General features: G+C 41.3%; 1 protein-coding gene across 1 annotated transcript in view; it reads left to right on the top strand.

Moving 5' to 3' along the window:
- Nucleotides 1-23647, top strand: part of il11ra (interleukin 11 receptor, alpha) — a 146047-nt gene extending 122400 nt beyond the window's left edge. The window contains 3 exon segments of the mRNA XM_034191793.1: nucleotides 3432-3525; nucleotides 12609-12688; nucleotides 17763-23647. Coding sequence (XP_034047684.1) covers nucleotides 3432-3525; nucleotides 12609-12687 — 173 coding nt within the window. The 3' untranslated portion in view covers nucleotide 12688; nucleotides 17763-23647.
- Nucleotides 23648-24118: the final 471 nt, after the last annotated feature.

Here is a 24118-nt window from a genome sequence, read left to right as displayed (position 1 = left end):
CCACCTCGCGCTCTATGGCTGCTGGGATAGGCTTCAGCCCCCCGCGACCCTTAATTGGACTAAGCGGTAGAAGATGAAAATGCAAATAGAAAGTGCAAATAGAGCTAAATTTAAAAGCAGTATAAAACAACTAAATATATAAATATAAAGCAGCAGTGTCTGGAGTATTGCACTCAAGTTTTCTTCAAACAATACCAACAGTCCAGAGGAGGGCAGGGAAGTGGGGTTAAGTGGTGTTTAACGGTCAGATGGCCAGTGGAAAATAAGTATCTCTGAATCTGGCTGTTCTGCAGTACATGTTGCGGAACCTCCTGCCAGAAGCCAGCGGGGACAAACAGTCCATGGTGGGAGTGGGTGGGGTCGGAGAGGTTCCGGTGCGCTCTGGCTAGGCATCGCCTGTGGACAATGTCTTGGATGGGGGGAGTGGAGTCCCAGTGATCTTCTCCGCTGTCCTCACCACTCTCTGCAAGGACCTTCAGTCTGAAGCCTTACAGCTCCCAGACCAGACGGAGATGCAGCTGGTCAGTAGGCTCTCGATGGTCCCTCTATGGAAGGTGGAGAGGATGGGAGGGGGGAGGGAGGCTCTTCTCATCCGTTGCAGGAAATGCAGATGTTGCTGAGCTCTCTTTGCCAGGGAGGTGGTGTGAAGTGACCAGCTGAGGTTGTCTGTAATGTGCACCCCCAGGAACTTGGTGCTGCTGACAACCTCCACCACTGTGTCATTGATGTGTGGCTGGGTCGGGATCTCCTGAAGTCAACATTGCTCTCTTTTGTCGATGTTCAGGAGCAGGTTGTTCGCCTTACACCAGTCCACCAGATGTCACACCTCCTCTCTATAGGCCAGTTCATTATTGTCCTGTATGAGGCCCACAGCTGTTGTATCGTCCGCATACTTCAGTATGTGGTTGGTGTTGTACTTTGGACAACAGTCATGGGTCAACAAGGTGAAGAGCAAGGGGCTCAGGACGCAGGGTTGGGGGGAGCCAGTGTTTAGGGAGATGACACTTGCCTCAAAGCTTTTTGAGGCAACTTGTTTGTGCTTTGGCGCTATATAAATGAAAATAAATTGAAATTGAGGTGTTGTTCCCCACATGGACAGACTGGGTTCTGCCAGTGAGGAAATCCAGCAGCCAGTTGCATAGGGGCGTGTTGAGGCCCAGTTGGCCCCATTTACATACCAGGTCCTGGGGGATGATCATGTTGAATGCTGAGCTGAAGTCCATGAACAGCATCTGCACGTGGGTGTTCTTCTCCTCCAGGTGTGCCAGGCTCAGATGGAGAGCAGTAGAGATGGCGTCCTCAGTAGAGCGGTTGGGCTGGTATGCAAACTGGTATGGGTCAAATGATGGGGGGGTGTGCGCTGAACTGACAGGGGGTGTGTTTGGACGGACATGAACTAACAGCTGTCCACTGTGTGTCTGCTTGCTGTCAGGCAGGACACGCCGTCAGCAGATGTGGACATGATAAGAGTGCCCTGCTTCTCATTCATGTCATTTCATGACTGTACCTCTGTGACCATGGGTCATCTACAGAGGAACAGACGGATCATACTTGTATTGCCTGCTTGATCAGAGGGATTCAATAACATGCAGTGTTTTTATATGGTATGTCATTGTATTTTTTTTAATACATCCATGTCCTTATTGATATCAGGCATTTTCCCGCATCTTTTACAGGACAGTGATGGTAGCTCAGTGGTAAAGTTTCTGGCTGGCAATCAGAGCTTTTGGAAATTGCAGGTTTGAATCCTGTGGGTGGCATGTATTTTTTTATTTATTTTTTTTTTCACAGCAGCTACATGATGTGGTTACACATGCAGTGTCAAGCAGTGTCTATCCACGTGGAAGTGAACTGCAGGTGCTGGACTATGGCTCCCTACTGCTCCTAGTGGTTGGATTTGGTGTAACTCTTAATTAGGTTGGATTAAATGCAAAGGATAAACTTTATTAAATGTCATGTGCAGTGACAACAAAAGCTCTTCTCAGCCTATCCATCTGTTGTTGGAACAGTTTGGGGTTTTTTGCATTAGTGTTTCAGAACTTTAGAGTTTTAGAACTTTAGAGCATGCAACTTTTGAGTTGCATGCATGTAGGTAACTTTGTACAGTTCTATCATGTGTTGCCTCAAAGGTCAGCAGTAACGTGAATAAGTTGAGATTGGACAGCAACAAGTATATCCCTTGTCAGTGTCATAAGCAACTACATTTTGGAAACAAGCCCCACAAAACATAAACTTCATTTACTGACGTTGCTCATGTCTGAAACCTGATCTGAGAGCATCCTGCATGTCATGTTGTAATATTGTTTTTTGTTTGTTTGTTTGTTGTTCATTTTCAGATTGGACTCTGCTCTGTTTCTCTATTACTGAATATATATATTTTAAATCCTGTGTTTTCTCTATTACTGAATATATACTCAACAAATATATAAACGCAACACTTTTGGTTTTGCTCCCATTTTGTATGAGATGAACTCAAAGATCTAAAACTTTTTCCACATACACAATATCACCATTTCCCTCAAATATTGTTCACAAACCAGTTGAAATCTGTGATAGTGAGCACTTCTCCTTTGCTGAGATAATCCATCCCACCTCACAGGTGTGCCATATCAAGATGCTGATTAGACACCATGATTAGTGCACAGGTGTGCCTTAGACTGCCCACAATAAAAGGCCACTCTGAAAGGTGCAGTTTTATCACACAGCACAATGCCACAGATGTCACAAGATTTGAGGGAGCGTGCAATTGGCATGCTGACACCCCGATGAGGACGACGAGCATGCAGATGAGCTTCCCTGAGACGGTTTCTGACAGTTTGTGCAGAAATTCTTTGGTTATGCAAACCGATTGTTCCAGCAGCTGTCCAAGTGGCTGGTCTCAGACGATCTTGGAAGTGAACATGCTGGATGTGGAGGTCCTGGGCTGGTGTGGTCACACGTGGTTTGCGGTTGTGAGGCTGGTTGGATGTACTGCCAAATTCTCTGAAACACCTTTGGAGACGGCTTATGGTAGAGAAATGAACATTCAATACACGAGCAACAGCTCTGGTTGACATTCCTGCTGTCAGCATGCCAATTGCACGCTCCCTCAAAGGAGTCTAAGGCACACCTGTGCACTAATCATGGTGTCTAATCAGCATCTTGGTATGGCACACCTGTGAGGTGGGATGGATTATCTCAGCAAAGGAGAAGTGCTCACTATCACAGATTTAGACTGGTTTGTGAACAATATTTGAGGGAAATGGTGATATTGTGTATGTGGACAAAGTTTTAGATCTTTGAGTTCATCTCATACAAAATGGGAGCAAAACCAAAAGTGTTGCGTTTATATTTTTGTTGAGTGTATATATTTTAAATCCTGTGTTGTTTGTTTTGCTAACCTCCCTCTCTTGTTTGTTTCCTCTGTTGTCACGTTCACTTACTTCCTGTAGTTGACCATGAAGGTAATTTGGGTTTGGTGATTGTGTTGGTTTTGTTCTCCGTGGTCATCCTCGCCACCATCGTTTCTCTCGTCTTTGCTGTGTGGTAAGAAGTGATACATGTTTATTTATTCAGTTGGTAAAATGCTAATTTTAAACACAGTTGTCCAGTGTTGTTGCATTTCTTTGACACTTTTTTGTCTGGACACCTAGTCAAAATCAAGTGAACTTCTTCTGTAATCCTGCATATAAGTAGTTTGTGCTTGATAACCAGCCCGGATAGTTCAGGTGAACAATAAAGGACAAAGTTATTGTTGCCCTTTGAGAATTTTTAAGGTCATCTTACCCCATATAAGTCTTTGCTTGCAGTTTCCTTGGTGGACTTGATTTTGTTTTTTTGGTGATGGGGGGGCAGGGATGGCAACAATGCCTCAGAACAAGACTCAACGTTTTTCAAGACAGTGTATTTTGGACATGTAGTAGAAATGGTCAAACGGAAATACTCTAAAAACAAGTGTAACCCCCATTACAAATATGGATCTAATAAATATGAATAAATACATAATTAAAATGTGCACTAAAAAACAGTTAAAAACTACATGATACATAAATAAATAGAGACTGCATAAATAATTCATAAGTTATTATTTTATTTAAAAAAGAAATAGAGAGAGAAACGTTAACCCAGAGCATGCCCCTCCTCCACCTGCCGAGGCCCAGTGCACCTGCAGCCAGCAGAGAGATGCAGAGCAGCAGTTTGCTATCAGAAACACTCAGAAAACTACTAAAGTTTGGTGAAAACGTAAAACCTGGCCTGTAAGGAGGAGGAGTGCACTCTGGTTTTTAAGTAGCCTTCCGGAGGCAATTTGTTGTTGCTGCACTGGTTAAAAAGAGACACTTAAACCTCCGTCTGAGACTGAGGAGAGCAGAGAAACGGCCAGGTTTCTTACTCCACCCAAGAACCACCCCATTCCCTAGACTTGGACTTGGACCTGAGCTGACAGCAAGGCGAGCCACCCAACAGACAAATTCCTGGATCAATCAACAGAGCTGCACGGGGTGCATGTGCTGCCATTGAGCATCAGAATCTTACTCATTACCGGACAAAGGTTTGGGTAGAAACAAAAGGATTCTGCATTGGATTACAGAACATTTAAAGAGACAAGTGAGACTTTGCAAGCTTTTGGACATTTAGGAAAACTATTTATTTGATTTTGCTCTGCATTAACTATTATCATTTGAATGTTTCTTGATGAATTGTTTCTGTGTACTTTTAAGAGTACATGCAGTGTCATTACAAAGTGACAAATACTGTTATGAAATTGATACAATCAAATAATACAAACCTAAAACAAAGCTTAAATGTAAATTAAAGCAACATAAGCTAGGTTTAAACTGCAAAAACATGAAATAAAATGACCGGTCATACATGAAAACTAAACAGTTTTGAGACAAAAAGAAACAAAGTAAAACCTTAACAGAACTTCAAATAGTGAGGTAAAAAAAAAAAAGAGGTTTTATAAAGGAAACGTGTGTCTGTCATTGGTTGTATTAAATTTTGCCGGCTTTTCTATTTAAAAGTTCCTGTCTTTGGCTCTATCTTTGAATTGCACACCACTCCATTACGAATCTAGAACTGGTCCTAACCCATTCCCTTTGCCTAACAGCATAGGTGTTACACAAGGAACTACTCTAAAAGGCACAAACTGCTGAACGAAGGACAGACGTCTTTGTTTAACTTGGGGTCACAGGGCGGATTTTTCTGCCACTTACAGTGTTGTACTTTGACTCTATTCTCAATAAATTTCTATTTCTTTAAAAGAGGAGGTAGAGAATGACTGTCTTCTTACCAGGAGTTTGGATAAATACTTAATGAATACTCTTCCATAAGGGGGGGGGGGGGCGCGCACCCCATATAGAAGAGTATTTTCCAGTGTCCTTGAATTTGGCATGCTAGTGGGGCAGAATCACAACCATATATATATATATATAATCCAAAAACTATTCACAGTGCTGCACTTTTCCACATTTTTTGTCACAGCCTTATTCCAAAATGGATGAAATTCTTTTTTTTTCCCTCAAATTTCTACACACAATACCCAATAAGGACAATGTGAAAACATTTTTGGAGATTTTTGATTTTATTAAAAACAAACAAAACAAAAAACAAAACTAAGAAATCACATGTACATAAGTATTCACAACCTTTGCCACCTTTGCCATGAAACTCGGGTGCATCCTGTTTCCACTGATCATCCTTGACATGTTCTACACCTTAATTGGGGTCCACCTGCAGTACATTCAGTTGATTGGACATGATTTGGAAAGACACACACCTGTCTACATATAAGGTCCCACAGTTGACAGTGCATGTCAGAGCACAAACCAAGCATGAAGTCAAAGGAATTGTCTGTAGATCTCCGAGACAGGACTGACAAGATCCAAATCTGGGAAGGATACAGAATCATTTCTGCTGCTTTGAAAGTCCCAATGAGCACAGTGGCTGCCATCATCCCTAAATGGAAGAAATTTGGAGAATAATCTCTTTGAGCCACTGCAGTCTATTTTTTGAAAATATCATTCCACAGAGACAGCTCTCACTAAAGTGGTGAATGATCTTCTGCTTGCAATGGATTCGGACACCACTGCGGTTCTGGTGCGGTTAGATATTAGTGGCGCGTTTGATACCGTGAATCATCATATTCTACTTTAAAGGCTGGACAATCATTTTAGGATTACTGGGAGTGCCCTTGCATGGTTGATGTCATACCTGACCAGTCGTTCTCAGTGTGTTTTGTACAGTAACACTACCTCTAACCTTAGTGACATGAAATTTGGGGTTTTACAGGGGTCCGTCTTTGGCCCCTGCGTTTCTCCTTTTATATAGCACTCCTTGGGCACATAGTGCGGCGTTTTGGGATTACCTTTCTCATCCACATAAATCGTCAGAGGATTGCCTTGCAGTGAAAAGCTGGATGTCCAGCAATTTCCTACTTTTAAATTCTGATAAGACTGAAATGATGGTTCTTGGTCCACTGAGACATTGGCATCAATTTGACCAGCTACCGCTTAGCCTAGGCTCGTGTGTCATACATCACACTGACAAAATGAGGAACCTTGGGGTAATTTTTGATCCTTCATTGTACTTTGACCTCCACATTAGAGATATTCCGAGGACTGCTTTCTTCCACCTGCAAAATAGAGCGAAGATTTGTCCCATTCTGTCTATGGCTGAGCTGAGACCCTGATCCATGCATTTATCTCTTCAAGATTGGACTACTGCAATGTTTTTTTTCTTCTTTACCACATTCCAACATTAGGATCTCCAATTGGTTCAAAATGCCGCTACCAGACTTTTGACAGGAAGCAGAAAGTTTGACCACATTACACCCATGTTGGGATCTCTTCAGTGGCTTCCTGTCCCTGTGAAATCAGATTTTAAGGTTCTGTTACTAACCTATAAAATTGTGTGCTTGCTCTAGGGCTTGGTAAGGTTAGACCTTACTTGTGTGAAGCGCTTTGAGGCAACTTTGTTGTGATTTGGCGCTATATAAATTGAATTGAATTTAATTGAAATTTAGATCCACCAGAACTCTTCTTAGAACTGACCGCCTGTCTAAACTGAGCGATTGGGGGAGAAGGGCCTTAGTCAGGGAGGTGACCAAGAACCCGATGGTCACTCTGTCAGAGCTCCAGCATTCCTCTGTGGAGAGACGAGAACCTTCCAGAAGGACAACCATGTCTGCCGCAATCAATCCGTAGAGTGGCCACATGGAAGCCACTCCTTAGTAAAAGACACATGGCAGCCCACCTGGATGACAAACAAAATTCTCTAGTCTGATGAGACAAAGATTAAACTCTTGCCAGGAATGCCAGGGGGCGTGTTTGGGGGAAACCAGGCACCATCCCTACAGTAAAGCATGGTGATGGCAGCATCATGCTGTGGGGCTGTGTTTGAGCAGTAGGAACCCTCTTCCAGAGCGCTCTTGACCTCAGACTGGGTTGACTGTTCATCTTTCAGCAGGACAATGACCCTAAGCACACAGCCAAGATATGAAAGGAGTGGCTTCAGGACAGTAAATCTCTTCTTTGTCATCTCATCTCAAACTCTGTGAAGGTCATTGAGTGGCCCAGCCAGAGCCCATACCTGAATCCGATTGAACATCTCTGGAGAGATCTGAAAGTGACTGTTTACTGGCGCTCCCCATCCAATCTGATGTATCTTGAGAGGTGCTGCAAAGAGGAATGGGCAAACTTCCCAAAGATAGGTGCACCAAGCTTGTGGCATCATATTCAAGAAGACTTGAGGCTGTAATTGCTACCAAAGGTGCATCAACCAAGTATTGAGCAAAGGGTGTGAAGACGTATGTACATGTGGCTTCTTAGTTTTTTAGTTTTGAATTTGCAAAAAAAAAACAAAAAACTTTTTCATGGTGTCATTATGGGGTGTTGTGAGTAGATGTTTGAGGGGAAAAATAATTTGCTCCATTTTGAAATGAGGCTGTAACAACAAATTGTGGAAAAAGTGAAGCACTGTGAATACTTACTGGGTGCACTGGGTGCCCTATATACACATGTGTGTATATACAGTGAGGAAAATAAGTATTTGAACACCCTGCGATTTTGCAAGTTCTCCCACTTAGGAGTCATGGAGGGGTCTGACATTTTCATCTTAGGTGCATGTCCACTGTGAGAGACATAATCTGAAAAAAAAATCCATAAAATCACAATGTATGATTTTTTTAATAATTTATTTGTATGTTACTGCTGCAAATAAGTATTTGAAGACCTACCAACCAGCAAGAATTCTGGCTCACACAGACCTGTTAATTTTTCTTTAAGAAGCCCTCTTATTCTGCACTCTTTACCTGTATTAATTGCACCTGTTTGAACTTGTTACCTGTATAAAAGACACCTGTTCACACACTCAATCAATCACACTCCAACCTGTCCACCATAGCCAAGACCAAAGAGCTGTCTAAGGACACCAGGGACAAAACTGTAGACCTGCACAAGTCTGGGATGGACTACAGGACAACAGGCAAGCAGCTTGGTAGAAGACAACAACTGTTATGATTATTTATTAGAAAGTGTAAGAAACACAAGATGACTGTCAATCTCCCTCGGTCTGGGATTCCATGCAAGCTCTCACTTTGTGGGGTAAGGATGATTCTGAGAAAGCTCAGAACTAAACAGGAGGACCTGGTCAATGACCTGAAGAGAGCTTGGACCACAGTCACAAAGATTACATTAGTAACACATGATGCAGTCATGTTTTAAAATCCTACTGGGCAGCAAGGTCCCCCAGCACATGTCCAGGCCCGTATGAAGTTCACCAGTGACCATCTGGATCAGGGGTGGCCAAGTTCGGTCCTCAAGAGCCACCTTCCTGACACTCTTAGTTGTCTCCCTGCTCCAACACACCTGAATCCAATGAAAGACTCATTAAAAGTCTGCTAACGAGTCTTTCATTGGATTCAGGTGTGTTGGAGCAGGGAGACAACTAAGAGTGTCAGGAAGGTGGCTCTTGAGGACCGAACTTGGCCACCCCTGATCTGGATGATCCAGAGGAGGCATGGGAGAAGGTCATGTGGTCAGATGAGACCAGAAAAGAGCTTTTTGGAATCAGCTCTACTTACCATGTTTAGAGGATGAGAACAACCCCAAGAAAACCATCCCAACCTTGAAGCATGAGGGTGGAAACATCATACTCTGGGGGTGCTCTTCTGCAAAGGGGACAGGACGACTGCACCGTATTGAAGGGAGGATGGATGGGGTCATGTATTGCGAGATTTTGGCAAACAACCTCCTTCCCTCAGTAAGAGCATTGAAGATGGGTCATGGCTGGATCTTCCAGCATGACAATGACCCCAAACACACAGCCAGGGCAACTAAGGAGGGGCTCTGTAAGAAGCATTTCTCCAGACCTGAACTCAATAGAAAATCTTTGGAGGAGCTGAAACTCCAAACTTGAAAGATTTGTAGAAGATCTGTATGGAGGAGTGGACCAAAATCCCTGCTGCAGTTTGTGAAAACCTGGTGAAAAACTACAGAAAACGTTTGACCTCTGTAATTGCAAACAAAGGCCAAATACCAAGTACCAAATATTAACATTGATTTTCACAGGTGTTAAAATACTTATTTGCAGCAGTAACATACAAATAAATTATTTAAAAAAATCATACATTGTGATTTCCGGATGTTTTTTTTTTTGTTTTTTTTATTATATCTCTCACAGCAGACATGCACCTAAGATGAATATTTCAGACCCCTCCATAATTTCTAAGTGGGAGAACTTGCAAAACTGGAGGGTGTTCAAATACTTATTTTCCTATATATACGAGGTCTATTAGAAAAGTATCTGACCTTATTATTTTTTTCAAAAACCATATGGATTTGAATCACATGTGATTACATCAGACATGCTTGAACCCTCGTGGGCATGCGAGAGTTTTTTTTACGCCTGTTGGGTACGTCATTCGCCTGTGGGCAGTCTTTGAGTGAGGAGTCGCCCACCCTCTCATCGTTTTTTCATTGTTTAGGAATGGCTCAGAGACTGCTGCTTTGTTTGATCAAAATTTTTTCAAAACTGTAAGGCACAACTGAGTGGACACCATTCGATAAATTCAGCTGGTTTTCGGTAAAAATTTTAATGGCTGATGAGAGATTTTGGTCTGGTAGTGTCGCCGTAAGGACGGCCCACGGCGCCTGACGGCGATCTGCGCTTCGAGGCGGCAGCGTCTCACCGTTTCAAGTTGAAAACTTCCACATTTCAGGCTCTGTTGATCCAGGAAGTCGTCAGAGAACAGAGAACTTTCAGAAGAAGTCGGCATGAGGAGTTTATTCGTACATTCCATTGTTAACGGACATTTTGTAATGAAAGAACGTGCGGGCAGAGTCGCATGTCGGGCCGGACCCGACCGCGGGGGGTCGCGACAGGAAAAACACCTCCGTTGGAAACCTTAACGGGCAAGTTGGAACATGCCCAAGCTGTTAAACAATTTCTCAGTTACTCACTTGTTGAATGCCATCAAAAGCCGCCTGAATTTTACAAATGGTTTTCAACACGGAGGTGTTTTTCCTGTTGCGGTGCACACAGATTTGCCGAGTCGTCACGGAAACGACTCGGCGAATTTGCGCGCATGTCTTTCATTAAAAAATGTCCTTAAACAGTGGAATGTCCGCATAAAGTCCTCATGCCGGCCTCTTCTGAATCTTCTCTGTTCTCTCACGACGTCCTGGGTGAATTAAGCCTTAAATTAGGATGTTTTCAGGTCGAAACAGGCCGACTACGGCGCCTGGAAGCGCTGCACGACGTCCCACTGCGTGGGAAGTCCTTACACCGACAAACACCCCATAATCTCTCATTAGCTGTTAAACTTTTCACCGAAAACCAGCTTAATTTCTTGAAAAGTGTCCACTCGGATATTCCTCACAGGTCCAGAAAAAATGTTGATAAAGCAACGCGCGCCGTCTCGAGCAGCGTGTGAAACAAAGGAATTCAGCCGAGAGGGCGGGACCACATCTCACTCAAGGCCTGCCCACAGGGAAATGACGTCACCGACACGCGTGAAAAAACTCACGCATGTGCACGAGGGTTCAAGCATGATTGGTGTAATCGCACGTCATTCAAATCCATATAGTAAAAAAAAAAAAAAAGGTTGGTTTATTATCTAATAGACCTTGTATATATATACACTCAACAAAAAATATAAATGCAACACTTTTGGTTTTGCTCCCATTTTGTATGAGATGAACTCAAAGATCTAAAACTTTTTCCACATACACAATATCACCATTTCCCTCAAATATTGTTCACAAACCAGTTGAAATCTGTGATAGTGAGCACTTCTCCTTTGCTGAGATAATCCATCCCACCTCACAGGTGTGCCATATCAAGATGCTGATTAGACACCATGATTAGTGCACAGGTGTGCCTTAGACTGCCCACAATAAAAGGCCACTCTGAAAGGTGCAGTTTTATCACACAGCACAATGCCACAGATGTTGCAAGATTTGAGGGAGCGTGCAATTGGCATGCTGACAGCAGGAATGTCAACCAGAGCTGTTGCTCGTGTATTGAATGTTCATTTCTCTACCATAAGCCATCTCCAAAGGCGTTTCAGAGAATTTGGCAGTACATCCAACCAGCCTCACAACCGCAGACCACGTGTAACCACACCAGCCCAGGACCTCCACATCCAGCATGTTCACCTCCAAGATCGTCTGAGACCAGCCACTCGGACAGCTGCTGGAACAATCGGTTTGCATAACCAAAGAATGTCTGCACAAACTGTCAGAAACCGTCTCAGGGAAGCTCATCTGCATGCTCGTCATCCTCATTGGGGTCTCGACCTGACTCCAGTTCGTCGTCGTAACCGACTTGAGTGGGCAAATGCTCACATTCGCTGGCGTTTGGCACGTTGGAGAGGTGTTCTCTTCACGGATGATGCGAAGGAGATGTGTTGCACTGCATGAGGCAAATGGTGGTCACACCAGATACTGACTGGTATCCCCCCCCAATAAAACAAACTGCACCTTTCAGAGTGGCCTTTTATTGTGGCAGTCTAAGGCACACCTGTGCACTAATCATGGTGTCTAATCAGCATCTTGATATGGCACACCTGTGAGGTGGGATGGATTATCTCAGCGAAGGAGAAGTGCTCACTATCACAGATTTCGACTGGTTTGTGAACAATATTTGAGGGAAATGGTGATATTGTGTATGTGGAAAAAGTTTTAGATCTTTGAGTTTGTCTCATACAAAATGGGAGCAAAGCCAAAAGTGTTGCGTTTATATTTTTGTTGAGTATATATATATATATATATATATATATATATATATACACACACAGGTATATATACACACGTGTGTGTGTATATATAGCATTTAAACCCCTATGGAGGAGTTTCACCCATTTTACTTGTCCAACAAACATTCACACCTAAAAAGCAGCGTGGGTGTGAGGTGACCTTAGCAACTCTGCAGCTTGACTGACTGTTCACCTGAATGACTGGTTATTAATGGAGACACACATTAAAGAGCTGCTTAGTGAAGAAATGTCTTGAAAAGCAAAACAAATCCAGTGAATGTTTGGATAGTTTCACCTGATGAATGAAAATCAGAATATTTGACATATTAAAATAAAATTTGTACTAATTCATGTGTTTTTCTTTTAACATTGGCAGGGTGAGGCAAAGGCGCCGTGATCATGTGACTAAACAGGAACTTACATCCATCGTCAAAATGAAGCCGCTGCCAATCTAATGTGAGACAGCTACACCTGCATGCCCATGTGCACAGTTATTTTATCTGGAGTTTGTTTACAGTTTAGAAGAGAAAAAACATAGGGTGATTTTTCTTTCTCTTAATTTTCCAGACACATTTGTCCACCATACATGTGTTTTGAATATGAAGAGTTACTTGTGTTTTATTTTAGTGTGTTTGGCAGTTAGCCTTCAACGTCGGGTTGGCTAGCAGCCTCTGTGGCACAGTTTATTAAAAAGCCTAATTGTCGCCTCATTCAGATTTAACAGAAACCACAAAATGCTCGTAAATGGGAGCTAAGGCAATGACACGGGAGTCAGAGAGGTCTGCCGGTGTCACAGACCGAACGGTCCCCTAAAAACCGGTCCCCCCGATGATGCAGTGATGACACGGTTCACGGTTTAACACCTTGTTTCTGCTTCAAACTGCACTCCAGTCATCATCTATCTCAAAAACAGATATCTGAAGCTTTTGTACAACAATCATTTCAACATAAATTCAGCATTATTTCATCATAAAAGGCAGCGGAATGCAATCAGAGCGCTGTGGCTAAACGAGCTGCTAAGTGATGCGTTCACTGCACCTCGGACATTTCCTTCTTTCTAAAGCTTCTGCAGTGGTCATGAAAAGACCTCTCCAAGATTAGTTTCCATGAACAGCTAGAAAAGGTCCACAGCACCACAGCAGGTCTTGAACTCCTCCTTGCTGTAGTAGTGCAGCAGATAACTGAAACAATCCTTCAAATGGTGATAGAAGCACCAAATTTGGCACAAATACTCCTTAGACATTAGTCTTTTGAGGAAAAAAAAAAAACAAACTGGCCACTTGACTTTTCAATAGGCAGCCAAGTAGGGGTCAATTGACGAATTACACAGGGGTCAAATTTTAAAAATGCTTCAGTCAAATTGAAAACTACACCACATTACTTGTTTGATCATAAAGATTCCAAAAAGGTAAAGTTTGGACTATCTGTGACTGAATTCTGTGGAGTTATGGGATAAAAACAGCAAGAATGGTGACAAATGTTAATTTCAGTTTGTACAAGTTAAAGTTACTGCAATTTTGGTCAAAAGTAATGTAACTTATTGGTTGAACTAATAAGATTAATAAATGGAATAGTTTTGACAGTGATGAATGCTTGGTTTTCAAAGATAAGGTCAAACAAGGTCAACGTCCATTGGATTCTATGACATGTGACATATGTTACCCTGTAATGTGATAACTAAGCATGACACATGGTGGAAACTATTCCTTTTCAAAACCCTGTTAACTAATAATTTGCATCACCTTTTACCAAAACTGGAGCAACTTTAACTTTTGACCCCCGTACAAACTGAAACTGACCTTTGTCACAATTCTTGCTGTGTTTATCCCATAACTCCATAGAATTCAGTCACAGATATTCCAAACTATACCTTTTGGAATCTTTATGATCAGACAAATAATGTGGTATAATTTTCAATATGATTGGAGCATCTATTAATATTGACCCCTACCTGACCGCCAATTGAAAAGATTCTGCTCTAAATATTCTCTTATCTGCTGCACTATAGATGAGATTGAGCCCTGTCTTCAGCTTGCTTCCATTGAGCATCGGGTAGGCCTTCAAGGTGCTGCTGAAGGCATGTTCTGGAAATGTGGTGTGGTACTGTGTGGTGAAGTGGCACTGGTGAGATGGTTGGTGAAAGAGAATCCTTCCCTTGTGTGTTTTAATATGGTGTCGCAGACCTATAGAGAAACGAATAATAAAAAAAACACTGAGCACCAAAACAACCAAAGTTTAACCTGCTCCCATAAAATAAAGCTTTACTTTGTCATTTCCACCATTTAAAAATCATTTCTTGTGTCAACTGAACAGCGTTCTATTTTATAAGTGATGTCTCATAGATCAACATTCTAAGTGCAAATATAACCTTACCCACAATTAAAATGATGCATTAAACCTAAAGGTATAAATATGCAATCCATTTTTGTATAGATTTACATCCATCCATCCATTCTTTTCCGCTTTATCCGGAGTCGGGTCGCGGGGGAAGCAGCTCAAGCAAAGCCGCCCAGACCTCCCGATCCACACACACACCTCCCCCAGCTCCTCCCGGGGAACCCCAAGGCGTTCCCAAGCCAGCCGAGAGATGTAGTCTCTCCAGCATGTCCTGGGTCTTCCCCGGGGCCTCCTCCCAATGGGACGTGCCCGGAACACCTCTCCCGCGAGGCGTCCAGGGGGCCAAAAAACAAAAACAAAGAAAAAACAATTGACAAGCATGCATGCAAAATTTAACACAGTCAGTTATTCTTGACAGAATGTGTTGATTTTTAGTCACCTATTCATTGTGCCTCCTGATGCCAATCCTGTAGCCTCCATTGAGCTGTTCAGTTCTGCTGTGCCATCCAAAAAAAACTCAGCCTTAAACATTTGTCTAAATGGCTTTGGCTGCTCTCGTGCCATTTGCATTTCTCAGAGGAGTGCTTCAGGTCTCGCACCCCTGCTGTGGTCCACAACACATTGGTGCCAACAGTGGAAACAATAAAAGGTGTTAAGGTGCCCTGACACTTGCACGACTTTGATGCACATACTTGCAGGCCCTGTGTCGTGCAGGAGAGTAAACTCGTCTTTAACGGGTGTAGACTTGAATGTGAGAGGGGCGCTGGCGCGTGCAACTGCGCAAAGAAATGTTCAAAAAATCTTCACGCATAATATTGTGCAATGTGGCGAGATCTGCTTGCCATCACTATGTGCAGCTCGTCAAGTCGAGTAAAGAAGTGAACAGAGCAAGTGATTGGGTCAGCGCACCCCATCAAAGTGCAGCTCGCCTGAATGATTATAATAAGATGTTAATCTATCATAAACATACTTTACAGCTCCACACGAGTGAAAGAATACGAGGTCTGTTAGAAAAGTATCCGACCTTTTATTTTTTTCAAAACTATATGGATTTGAATCATGTGCGCTTGCATCAGACACGCTTGAACCTTCGTGCGCATGCATGAGTTTTTTCATGCCTGTCGGTTGCGTCATTCGCCTGTGGGCAGGCTTTGAGTGAGCACTGGTTCACAGCCGCTGGACAAACAACACCTCCGTGTTGGAAGTCTCACAGGACAAGTTGGAACATGCCCAGCTGTTAAACAATTTCTTGGATACTCACTCGACTGAAAAGCCATCAAAAGCCGTCTGAATCTTCTGAATGGTTTCCAACACGGAAGTGTGCTTTTTTTTTTTTTTTGTTGCACGCAATGAGCGGCTCCGTGCCGACGCGCAAAATCCTCCGCATGTCTTTCATTACAAAATCTCCTGTAACAGTGGAATGTGCCGATAAAGTGCTGATCCCGACCTCTTCTGAAACTTCTCTGCTAGTCAACAGAGCCTTAAATTTGGAAGTGATCTGCTCGTTCCAGCCTGTCGATGGCCGCTCGGGGCGCGGTGCGCCCTCCGCCGCCGTGGGCCGTTTTTAATCCAGTTTTAATGGTCCTTAATCCGTGTGACGCCGACAGAATCTTCACCGAAATCCATCTGAATCTTTCGAATGGTTTCCAACTGGCTGTCTTAGTTTCTGTCTGACAATAAAAATCCGACAAGGGGGGTGGACCAGTGCTCACTCAAAGCCTGCCCACAGGTGAATGACGCAACCGACAGGCATGAAAAAACTCACGCATGCGCACGAAGGTTCAAGCTTGTCTGATGCAAGCGCACATGATTCAAATCCATATAGTTTTTGAAAAAAATAAAAAGGTCGGATAGTTTTCTCACAGACCTCGTATGCAACCATTTTACCAAGCCATGACAATATAAACATGACAAATAATTACCTTTTTAGATGACGCCAAAAGCATTCTCCAGCTTGCCCTGTGATTCAGGAAGTGATTAGAGCCGTTTCAGAAGCCAACTTGCAGAGAAAATGATTAATGCACTACGAAATAATTATTAATGATAATTATTGTATATACGCAGTGTCCAGTGCAGAGCACGTGGCAGCCGGTGGAACAAAGCGCTGCGTCCATCTGGGAATACAGCGGGTGGGATCATCACGGTGATGTGCGTGCACGTGCGCGGATCAAAAGTCGTGCAAGTGTCAGGGCACCTTTGCTCACACTGCAGCCTGCTAGCCAGCTTCACTTAGCATAGCATGAGCAGGAGAATCCCTTGGTGTAAGCTCGCCCCGATCACTCGCCTGCTGCTTTATCTGTAAATCGGGTCCTTTATCCTCTTTTTTTTCTTCCAGCAAACACCTTGAGAATGGGTTATTTTTTAACGAAATAACCAGGTTTTCTGTGGATCCACTTGTAGCAGCCATTTTCCACACGGGTACAAGAGAGAAAAAGCGTGTAGGATTGTTGCACATGAGTACGACATCAGCTGTGGTGACAACGTGTGATTGACAGCGCTCATTGTCCAATCACACGAGGACAAGAAACACAATACAATTCACTGTCGATAAAAATGGGAGTGCCGTGACGCAGTTCTGTGCACCCAAAAGGCAAAATTGAGGCAGGCCAATCAGAGAGAAGCATCAGATCACATGCATGGCAAAAGATCAAGGCTTGCCGTTGACTCCTGTTAGACTGGTGCCCCTCAGTTAATAAATGACGTGTTCAAAATATCGAAGTTATTAATCCATACATTGTGAAACCCCTTTTATTAAATGATGACAGGGTGTCATTTCATGGCAAAAATAAATGTTTATATCAATTTTTAGTATAATCTAATGACAAATTTTGCTATGTTTATGTAGGTTTTCCTCTGTCAAATTTCAGAGGGGGCGGCACCCTAGCGCCACCTGTTGACAGACCGCCACTGTTCAGTATACAGGCACAGCTTGTCACATTATACATTGCGGCCATAGGTAATCACGCAGTATTTTTTCCATATATAAGTCATGGGGCCTCCTTAACTAGTTGAAAAAGGTGACTTTTACTCCAGAAAACACAGTGGCTGATTTTGAATGTAACACAAAATTCGGATACTCTCTTCAAAATGTAACACAATCCGACACACGCTCCAAAAAAGATTATAATGATACATGATTGTTACACCCATGTTTCTTAAATTTTGTTCCCACTCCTCCTAGGGTCCTTTTAAGGATCTTCTCCTCATCGGCCCGTTGTGGGGCTCCATCAGGGATCATCCCCTGCCTTCTCCCTGCAACATGCTGTCCGTCCATCATAAAGTGCATTAAACAAGAATGCACCATCAGAATCCAGGATCCAGGACAAGTCTTCACAGGAAATTTTGAGTAAAGTTATCCACTGGCTGACGGGTAAATTTTGCAGACATGGATTTTCCCGGACATGCATTATATTTCGTTTTCATGTCGAGCTCCACTACCCATAGTGCATCAGCTGGTTCACCTGAGTCCACGTGTGAAGATCAACTCGATGGACTGACTGCAGGTTGCTCGATATCATCAGCAGAAAAGAAGAGCAACATCCAGAGCATTTGAGTTCACTCACCAATAAATGCTGCTTCAGGAAGATTGAATCCTTCACCTTATTTTTTCTTTGAAACTTCAGCCTACAAATACGAAAAGAAGGTGCAGCTGTCAAACAGGAAAAGACAAAAACTGTCTTTGAGGAGGGAAGGTTTCTGTGACATGATTCTCTTCCCTCAATTGAAACTCTTTTTTTTTTTTTTTTTTTTTTTTCTTGGAGTGTCTTCATGAGAAGAGACTGTCGTACGCATTATTACATCGACTCATCGATTGACTCAACGCTGTGAAGGAAGCATAATTTTTGCCAGTCATTTTCTCTAGCTCTCTCTCTCTCTCTGTGTGTGTGTGTGTGTGCATCTGATGCCAAAGCAGCAGATACGGGCATTACGGTTTTGCTCCTGACCTCCAAGGTCGATGTGGATTGGTTGCCTTTGGTTATATCGGTTATATATTTTATATACTGGTTCTATGCTGACGATATGCATGATTTGGTGTCTTTTATTTTTAGGTATACCTCTTTCTGTCCATCCACAATTGCTGAATGTGATATGAGATGATCCATTAACAAGCCACCAGCATCATAACGGCACATTGTTTACTCACGTTAAAGTAGATAATCACCCGCTGACAACTTCCTCAGGTTAGGTTTGAAAATGTACATCTGATTAGAGATTAAACAGTGCCTATGCGTTCAGATATATTCCAGCCATATTTCTGAAAAATAATCCAAAGAAATTTAAATCAGAATGCCATACTTTTGTATAGATTTTTCCTGCAGTATATATATTTTCATGTACACACTAAGAGGGAAACTACTTCCTCAGTATTGAGTCTTTCGTGTTCCATACGCTAACATTTCAGTAACAAAGCGTCATTAATGTCAATGTAATTTGCTGAAATATTGATTAGGTAAACACGTACTCATTGATGGCTAATCACAAACCTTGTGAACGCTGCTCACACTTAATGAAAGAAAACAAGATGGAGACAGTTAGCAGAGCTAGCTGTGATGCACAACTGTAATGTATGAAATCCTGCTCTGCTGGATGTTCCAAAGACACTTTGTTTGTAGTCGTTTGTAAGATGATGCTGAATAGTGCAGTTACATTCCTTCAAGCAGTCGTTTAGTTTTTATGTGGATAGTGTACATGCTGGTCAAAAATAGTGTTTACGTTCAGGTAATTGAGGGTGAGAGAAGCACAGATTAAATTGAACAGTTGTAGATACGTGGTTTTAATCAGTTCAAATATCAGCGAGTGATGAACCCTGACTCATTTTTCTGTCGGAAATCACATCATCAGACTGTAGAAACACTCACTAGAATAGGCTAGTGTACACATAATAGCTAACAGTCTGTATAAGTTAACCGAGACTACACATTAATCAGTGACTACACACCAGTCGTGTCAGCTGGGTGATCCCTATATGTTGGATGAACTCTGCATGTCAGTTGGTATATCACAATAAGCCAGTCGGTCAATCGCAGCTCATAAATTGATTGAGCCCTGTAGACGGTGTCACACCATGACTGATAAAGCAAATGGATTAGTTACGTGCATAAATTTTTTGCCGGTTGGCAAGATCACATAATCTGCTGGTCTACCATGGATTTGGAGCCTGATGGATGGGATGACATCACATTTTCCAGTTGACAAAATGGAGAGTTGCATTCAGCAGAAAACAGATTTGTAAATTTGTATCAACTCCTCATACGTTTTTTTGATCAGTCGTGGTGTGACTCGGCCCTATGCATCTGTCAGTTGATTGTGAAGTATCAATCGCAACATGTCAAGGGATCATTCCTATGCACAGTCAGCACGAGGTGCCTGAGCAGAGTCTTTAGATGGGAGAAATGGTGATCCCGAGCAGGGGGCAGTGATGAAAAATTTGGGAAAATGAAGTGAACTGGGTGATGGGTGGTATGTTTGCACTGGTTCAGTTTTACCAGGTAATGGTACTCGTCTTACCCGATAACAAATGGCCTGTTGACTGCGGAATTAGCAAAACTCTTTATTTTTTTGCATTCAAGTGACTGTAAGTTCTTACAGAATCTGTTTCAGGGAGCCGAAGTGTGAATTAAGGATTTGAAAAAGACTTTATGCTTAATGTGAACATTAACACCTCGTCTAGAGAAATTGTGTTCAGACAGTAAAGGTTAATAACGACCTCTGATGGTGGGTTTGTTTTCCTCAGTGTCAGTCTGCTGGCTTGTTAGTTGAATTTAAATGTTTCCAACCACCTTACACAAACGTGGGGAAAGATTGAACAGAGTAAGAAGCAAACATTTGTTGGTAATAAGGATTAAATTTTGTCTGTTGGTCTGTGTTCAGTCACACGGTTCTGCCACGGGATGACGGGACACCGCTTAAACTGCGATTTTACTATGTCTCTGTTTTCAAACCATTTAAAATTCAGTGTTTCGCTCCCGTGGAGAATAAAATGGAGCATCTGGAATTTACATGTGAGCTGTTAAGGCTAAAGCGCTGACACAGCGCCACTTTAGCTTTTGTTAAAATTACGTAAGAAAGAAAGAAGCATAAATCAGCCTTAAAAATCTTTCGGTGGTCACAGTACCCCTGGTGGTTCCATCTGGTTTTTGTTGTTTTGTTTTCTACTTTGCGTTGGTTCGATGATTTGATTCAGTGGTGTGCAGTTATCACTCGGGTGTTTGTTGTTGATATCTGCAACACGTGTGTCTGATCAAGGTTTTTTTTATGTTCTCAAGCTAGCTTATAATATTATGCATGGATCCAGTCAAAGCTTTTTGTATCATACTGTATATTACTTTTGAGAAAGTCTATTTCATATATGTTGTTGTTATGAGTCATGTTTAACGAGAGAAAAAATTCTTTGACAGTTTTACAGACATTTTTAGGCTAAGTCGTTAAAATAATGTTCATTTGTGAAAGTCGGTCTTGGAATTCGCAGTTTTGCAGTTTTTCCACATATATTTTGTAAAATGTACAGTTCTCTGCAAATTTAACAAAGATCAAAGAATCCAGTGTAAGAAAATCAGCAGGCTTTGTGTGGACACTTAATTTATTGGTCTGGAAAATCTTTTCTTTGACATAGTATAATGTAAAATTCCAGAAAACGGAGAAAGCCAATAATTCACGCTTCACACTGCTTCTTTTCTTATAACTGTAAAGTGATGCAAAACCGAGGAAAACTAAATTATAACAGTTTTTATGAGACCAAAATGAATTGATGAGGAATCAGGTGAACAACTGATCGTTTTATCAGCCAGTATTGTTTTTGCTATATTGCCGTAGTCGAGCTCCATACAACTAATTTAATTGCGAAACTTAGAAAATAAATGGAATGAAAGCAAAATTATACACACACACACTCACACACACACACATATATATATATAGACATAGATATTGATATAGATTTTATCATTAAATAAAATTCGACTGATATTTTAGAATTATATCACACAAAATATTTAAAAATTAAAATGAGGTAAACAAGTGTTTTTTTTGTTTGTTTGTTTTTTTTTTTATTGGCTACGCAAACATTCTCAAGATTCAACAAATTAAGTTTTTTCATTTGGTGAATTGTTAAAATTTACTTAGGAAAGCCTGTGATGTACACAGTGTTCTTAACATAAAGTTTAACAAAGATGGGAAACCAGTTTTGTCATCATTAAACATTAAGACCAAATATAAATCAGCATGAAGGTGAACAGTTGGCTCCCATTTACAACCACAAGCATCACTTGGCCTGGGCTCTGTGATGACATCTTACGTGGGCGTGTATCAGTCCAGCTCTTGGTGGAAACTGGATGTAGTGGCCGGATGTTCGGAAGGTCATTCCCAGGACACCAGAAAAGGCGCTTCCTGCCAATGTTATTCATCAGTTTTGTCCTCTGAGACGCATTCGTAGTTCCTTATTTGTAACCAAAGCATGCTTTTTGGTTTTATTTAGTTTATTTAGAAACAAAATATAGTGAACTTTGAACATGGGAGCATAAAGTTAAAGTGGCAAAAATAATAAAAGTTTGGAACTCCCCAAGTTATAGAAAAAATAACCTTTCTGAAAGGTTTTTGTAAATGCTCTTGTTGCTGAAGCATTTGTGGAACCCGATAAAGCGACAATGCAAATTCCTCAATATACTGATTATAGATTGATTGGAAAACAGCTAACAGGGTCAACAATGTCTGTAAAATATTGTCAGCTTTGTTTGTCTCCCAGTTATATGAAGCTTGTGTTACTGTATGATGACTGTATAAAGCATATATGTGTTTTTTTGTTGTTGTTTAATTCTGCCTCCAGTCGAACCACAAAATATGAAGAGTTCCTCCAGAAAGATTTAAGAAGATGGTAAAACACTTATTTTCTAAATTCTCAATGATAGAACAATACTGTAAATGGGAAGAAAGTATAAATTATAATTTTTGCAGTTGGACATTAAATTTACAGCATCAGTCACAAGTTTATGCATGACTGATTTTCATCTAAAGCGGGTAAAATAATAAATGTTTATTAAATGTGCTTCATACAGATGACTTTTTAGATTTTTCTTTCAATAACCACAATTTTAATTTCATTATTCTTTTCTTAAAATTGTCAGAAGAAAGAGTAATTACTTCATCTTATATGTTAAAGGACCTTATTGTTATTTTAAAATGATAGAAATTTGCAGCATTAAACAAAAATCTGATAGCACAAATTCTATCAAGATGACTGAATCTGGGGAAACCTGAAAAGTTGTACTCACCTTTTTACAAACGCAAAAGAAAAATTAAGGGAATATAAGTATGTTTCTCTAAATTTGCCTCTGAAGTGTAATTTTGTTTCTGTCGGAAATAATTTCATTCTCTTGTTTTAGTTTTTTTGAGAACAGTTAACCATTTCTTTTTCAGTTTTTATATTTGTACTGAAATGTTCAAATATAATTAAAAATATAAATATTTTTAAACAGTACACATAATTTCCAAGAAAAAATAATTCATTGTAAAGACTTATTTAAAATTTCCCAGTTGTGTTTTGAGAAAATTTCTGATCATTTATCCTGTCCTTGTTTATAACTTTGGGAGTTTTATTAAATGATGTTGGCACACATACTGAAGCTGTACCCACCAAACCTAAAGACTTTTGCAGCTGTTTGAACAATTAGAGTATCATCATGGACATGAGCAGAACATTTCTGCTGCACAAACATTTCTTATAAATTCTTTGATACTTTGCTTCCAGTAATCAATCAGAATCTGTTTTAAATGGTTCCAAAATTGGTAATTTTTCACCTGGTCATCCTGTAGGTTCAAACTTTTTTTTCCCCCTTATGTCACATTGTTTCTGTTTGTGTCCTATTCTTACTTTTTGCTTGTGACTTGGTCTTAGTTTTTCTGGTAATCTTGGTGGTTTTGTTGCTGTGCAGCTTAATTGCATTTCAAGCCTGTCGGTTTGTCTCACTCAGGCATCCGTCCTCAGATGTACATAATCCATGTTTTTGCTTTATGTGTATGAAAAAATATCACCATAAGCTGTTCCTTGTACTTTTCTGTGAAATAAATAGTTTTTTAATCACATCAATCACTTCTGAGATTTTTTTTAAACACACCCTTACAATACAACTTTACCTGATGCCAATTTATGAATCCTGCTGTGTTCCATTGTTCCTGAAGTATAAATCACACAGGATTGTTTTTATACCGTGTACACAATGCAGTAAAACTACATGCTGATTTTGCAGCCTGCAATCAGCTGCTCGCTCCTTAAATTCTCTCATAATTGTTTTTGAATAAAGTCCAAAGTCCTGCTCACAGACTGATTGCCAGAGACAGGACATGTCCACAAAATACAGCATAATTCCAGACATCTCCACATTTTCACACAGACGGTTCATTCAGAGAAGATAAACTACTACAGAACTCAGAGCGCAGACCTGCAGCTCAGCACGACATACAAACTAGAAGAGAAATCAGAGCGCACACAGACTGACTGCAGCTGAGTCTGTCTGCAGGTTCTCCTCTGCATCCTCATCTCCTCTCTGCCCCACC

Source organism: Thalassophryne amazonica, chromosome 17 (genome assembly GCF_902500255.1).
Source record: "Thalassophryne amazonica chromosome 17, fThaAma1.1, whole genome shotgun sequence".
In the NCBI taxonomy this organism is placed as follows: Eukaryota; Metazoa; Chordata; class Actinopteri; order Batrachoidiformes; family Batrachoididae; genus Thalassophryne; species Thalassophryne amazonica.
Note: the sequence above shows the minus strand (reverse complement) of the source record. Positions and strands in the feature narration are given on the sequence as shown.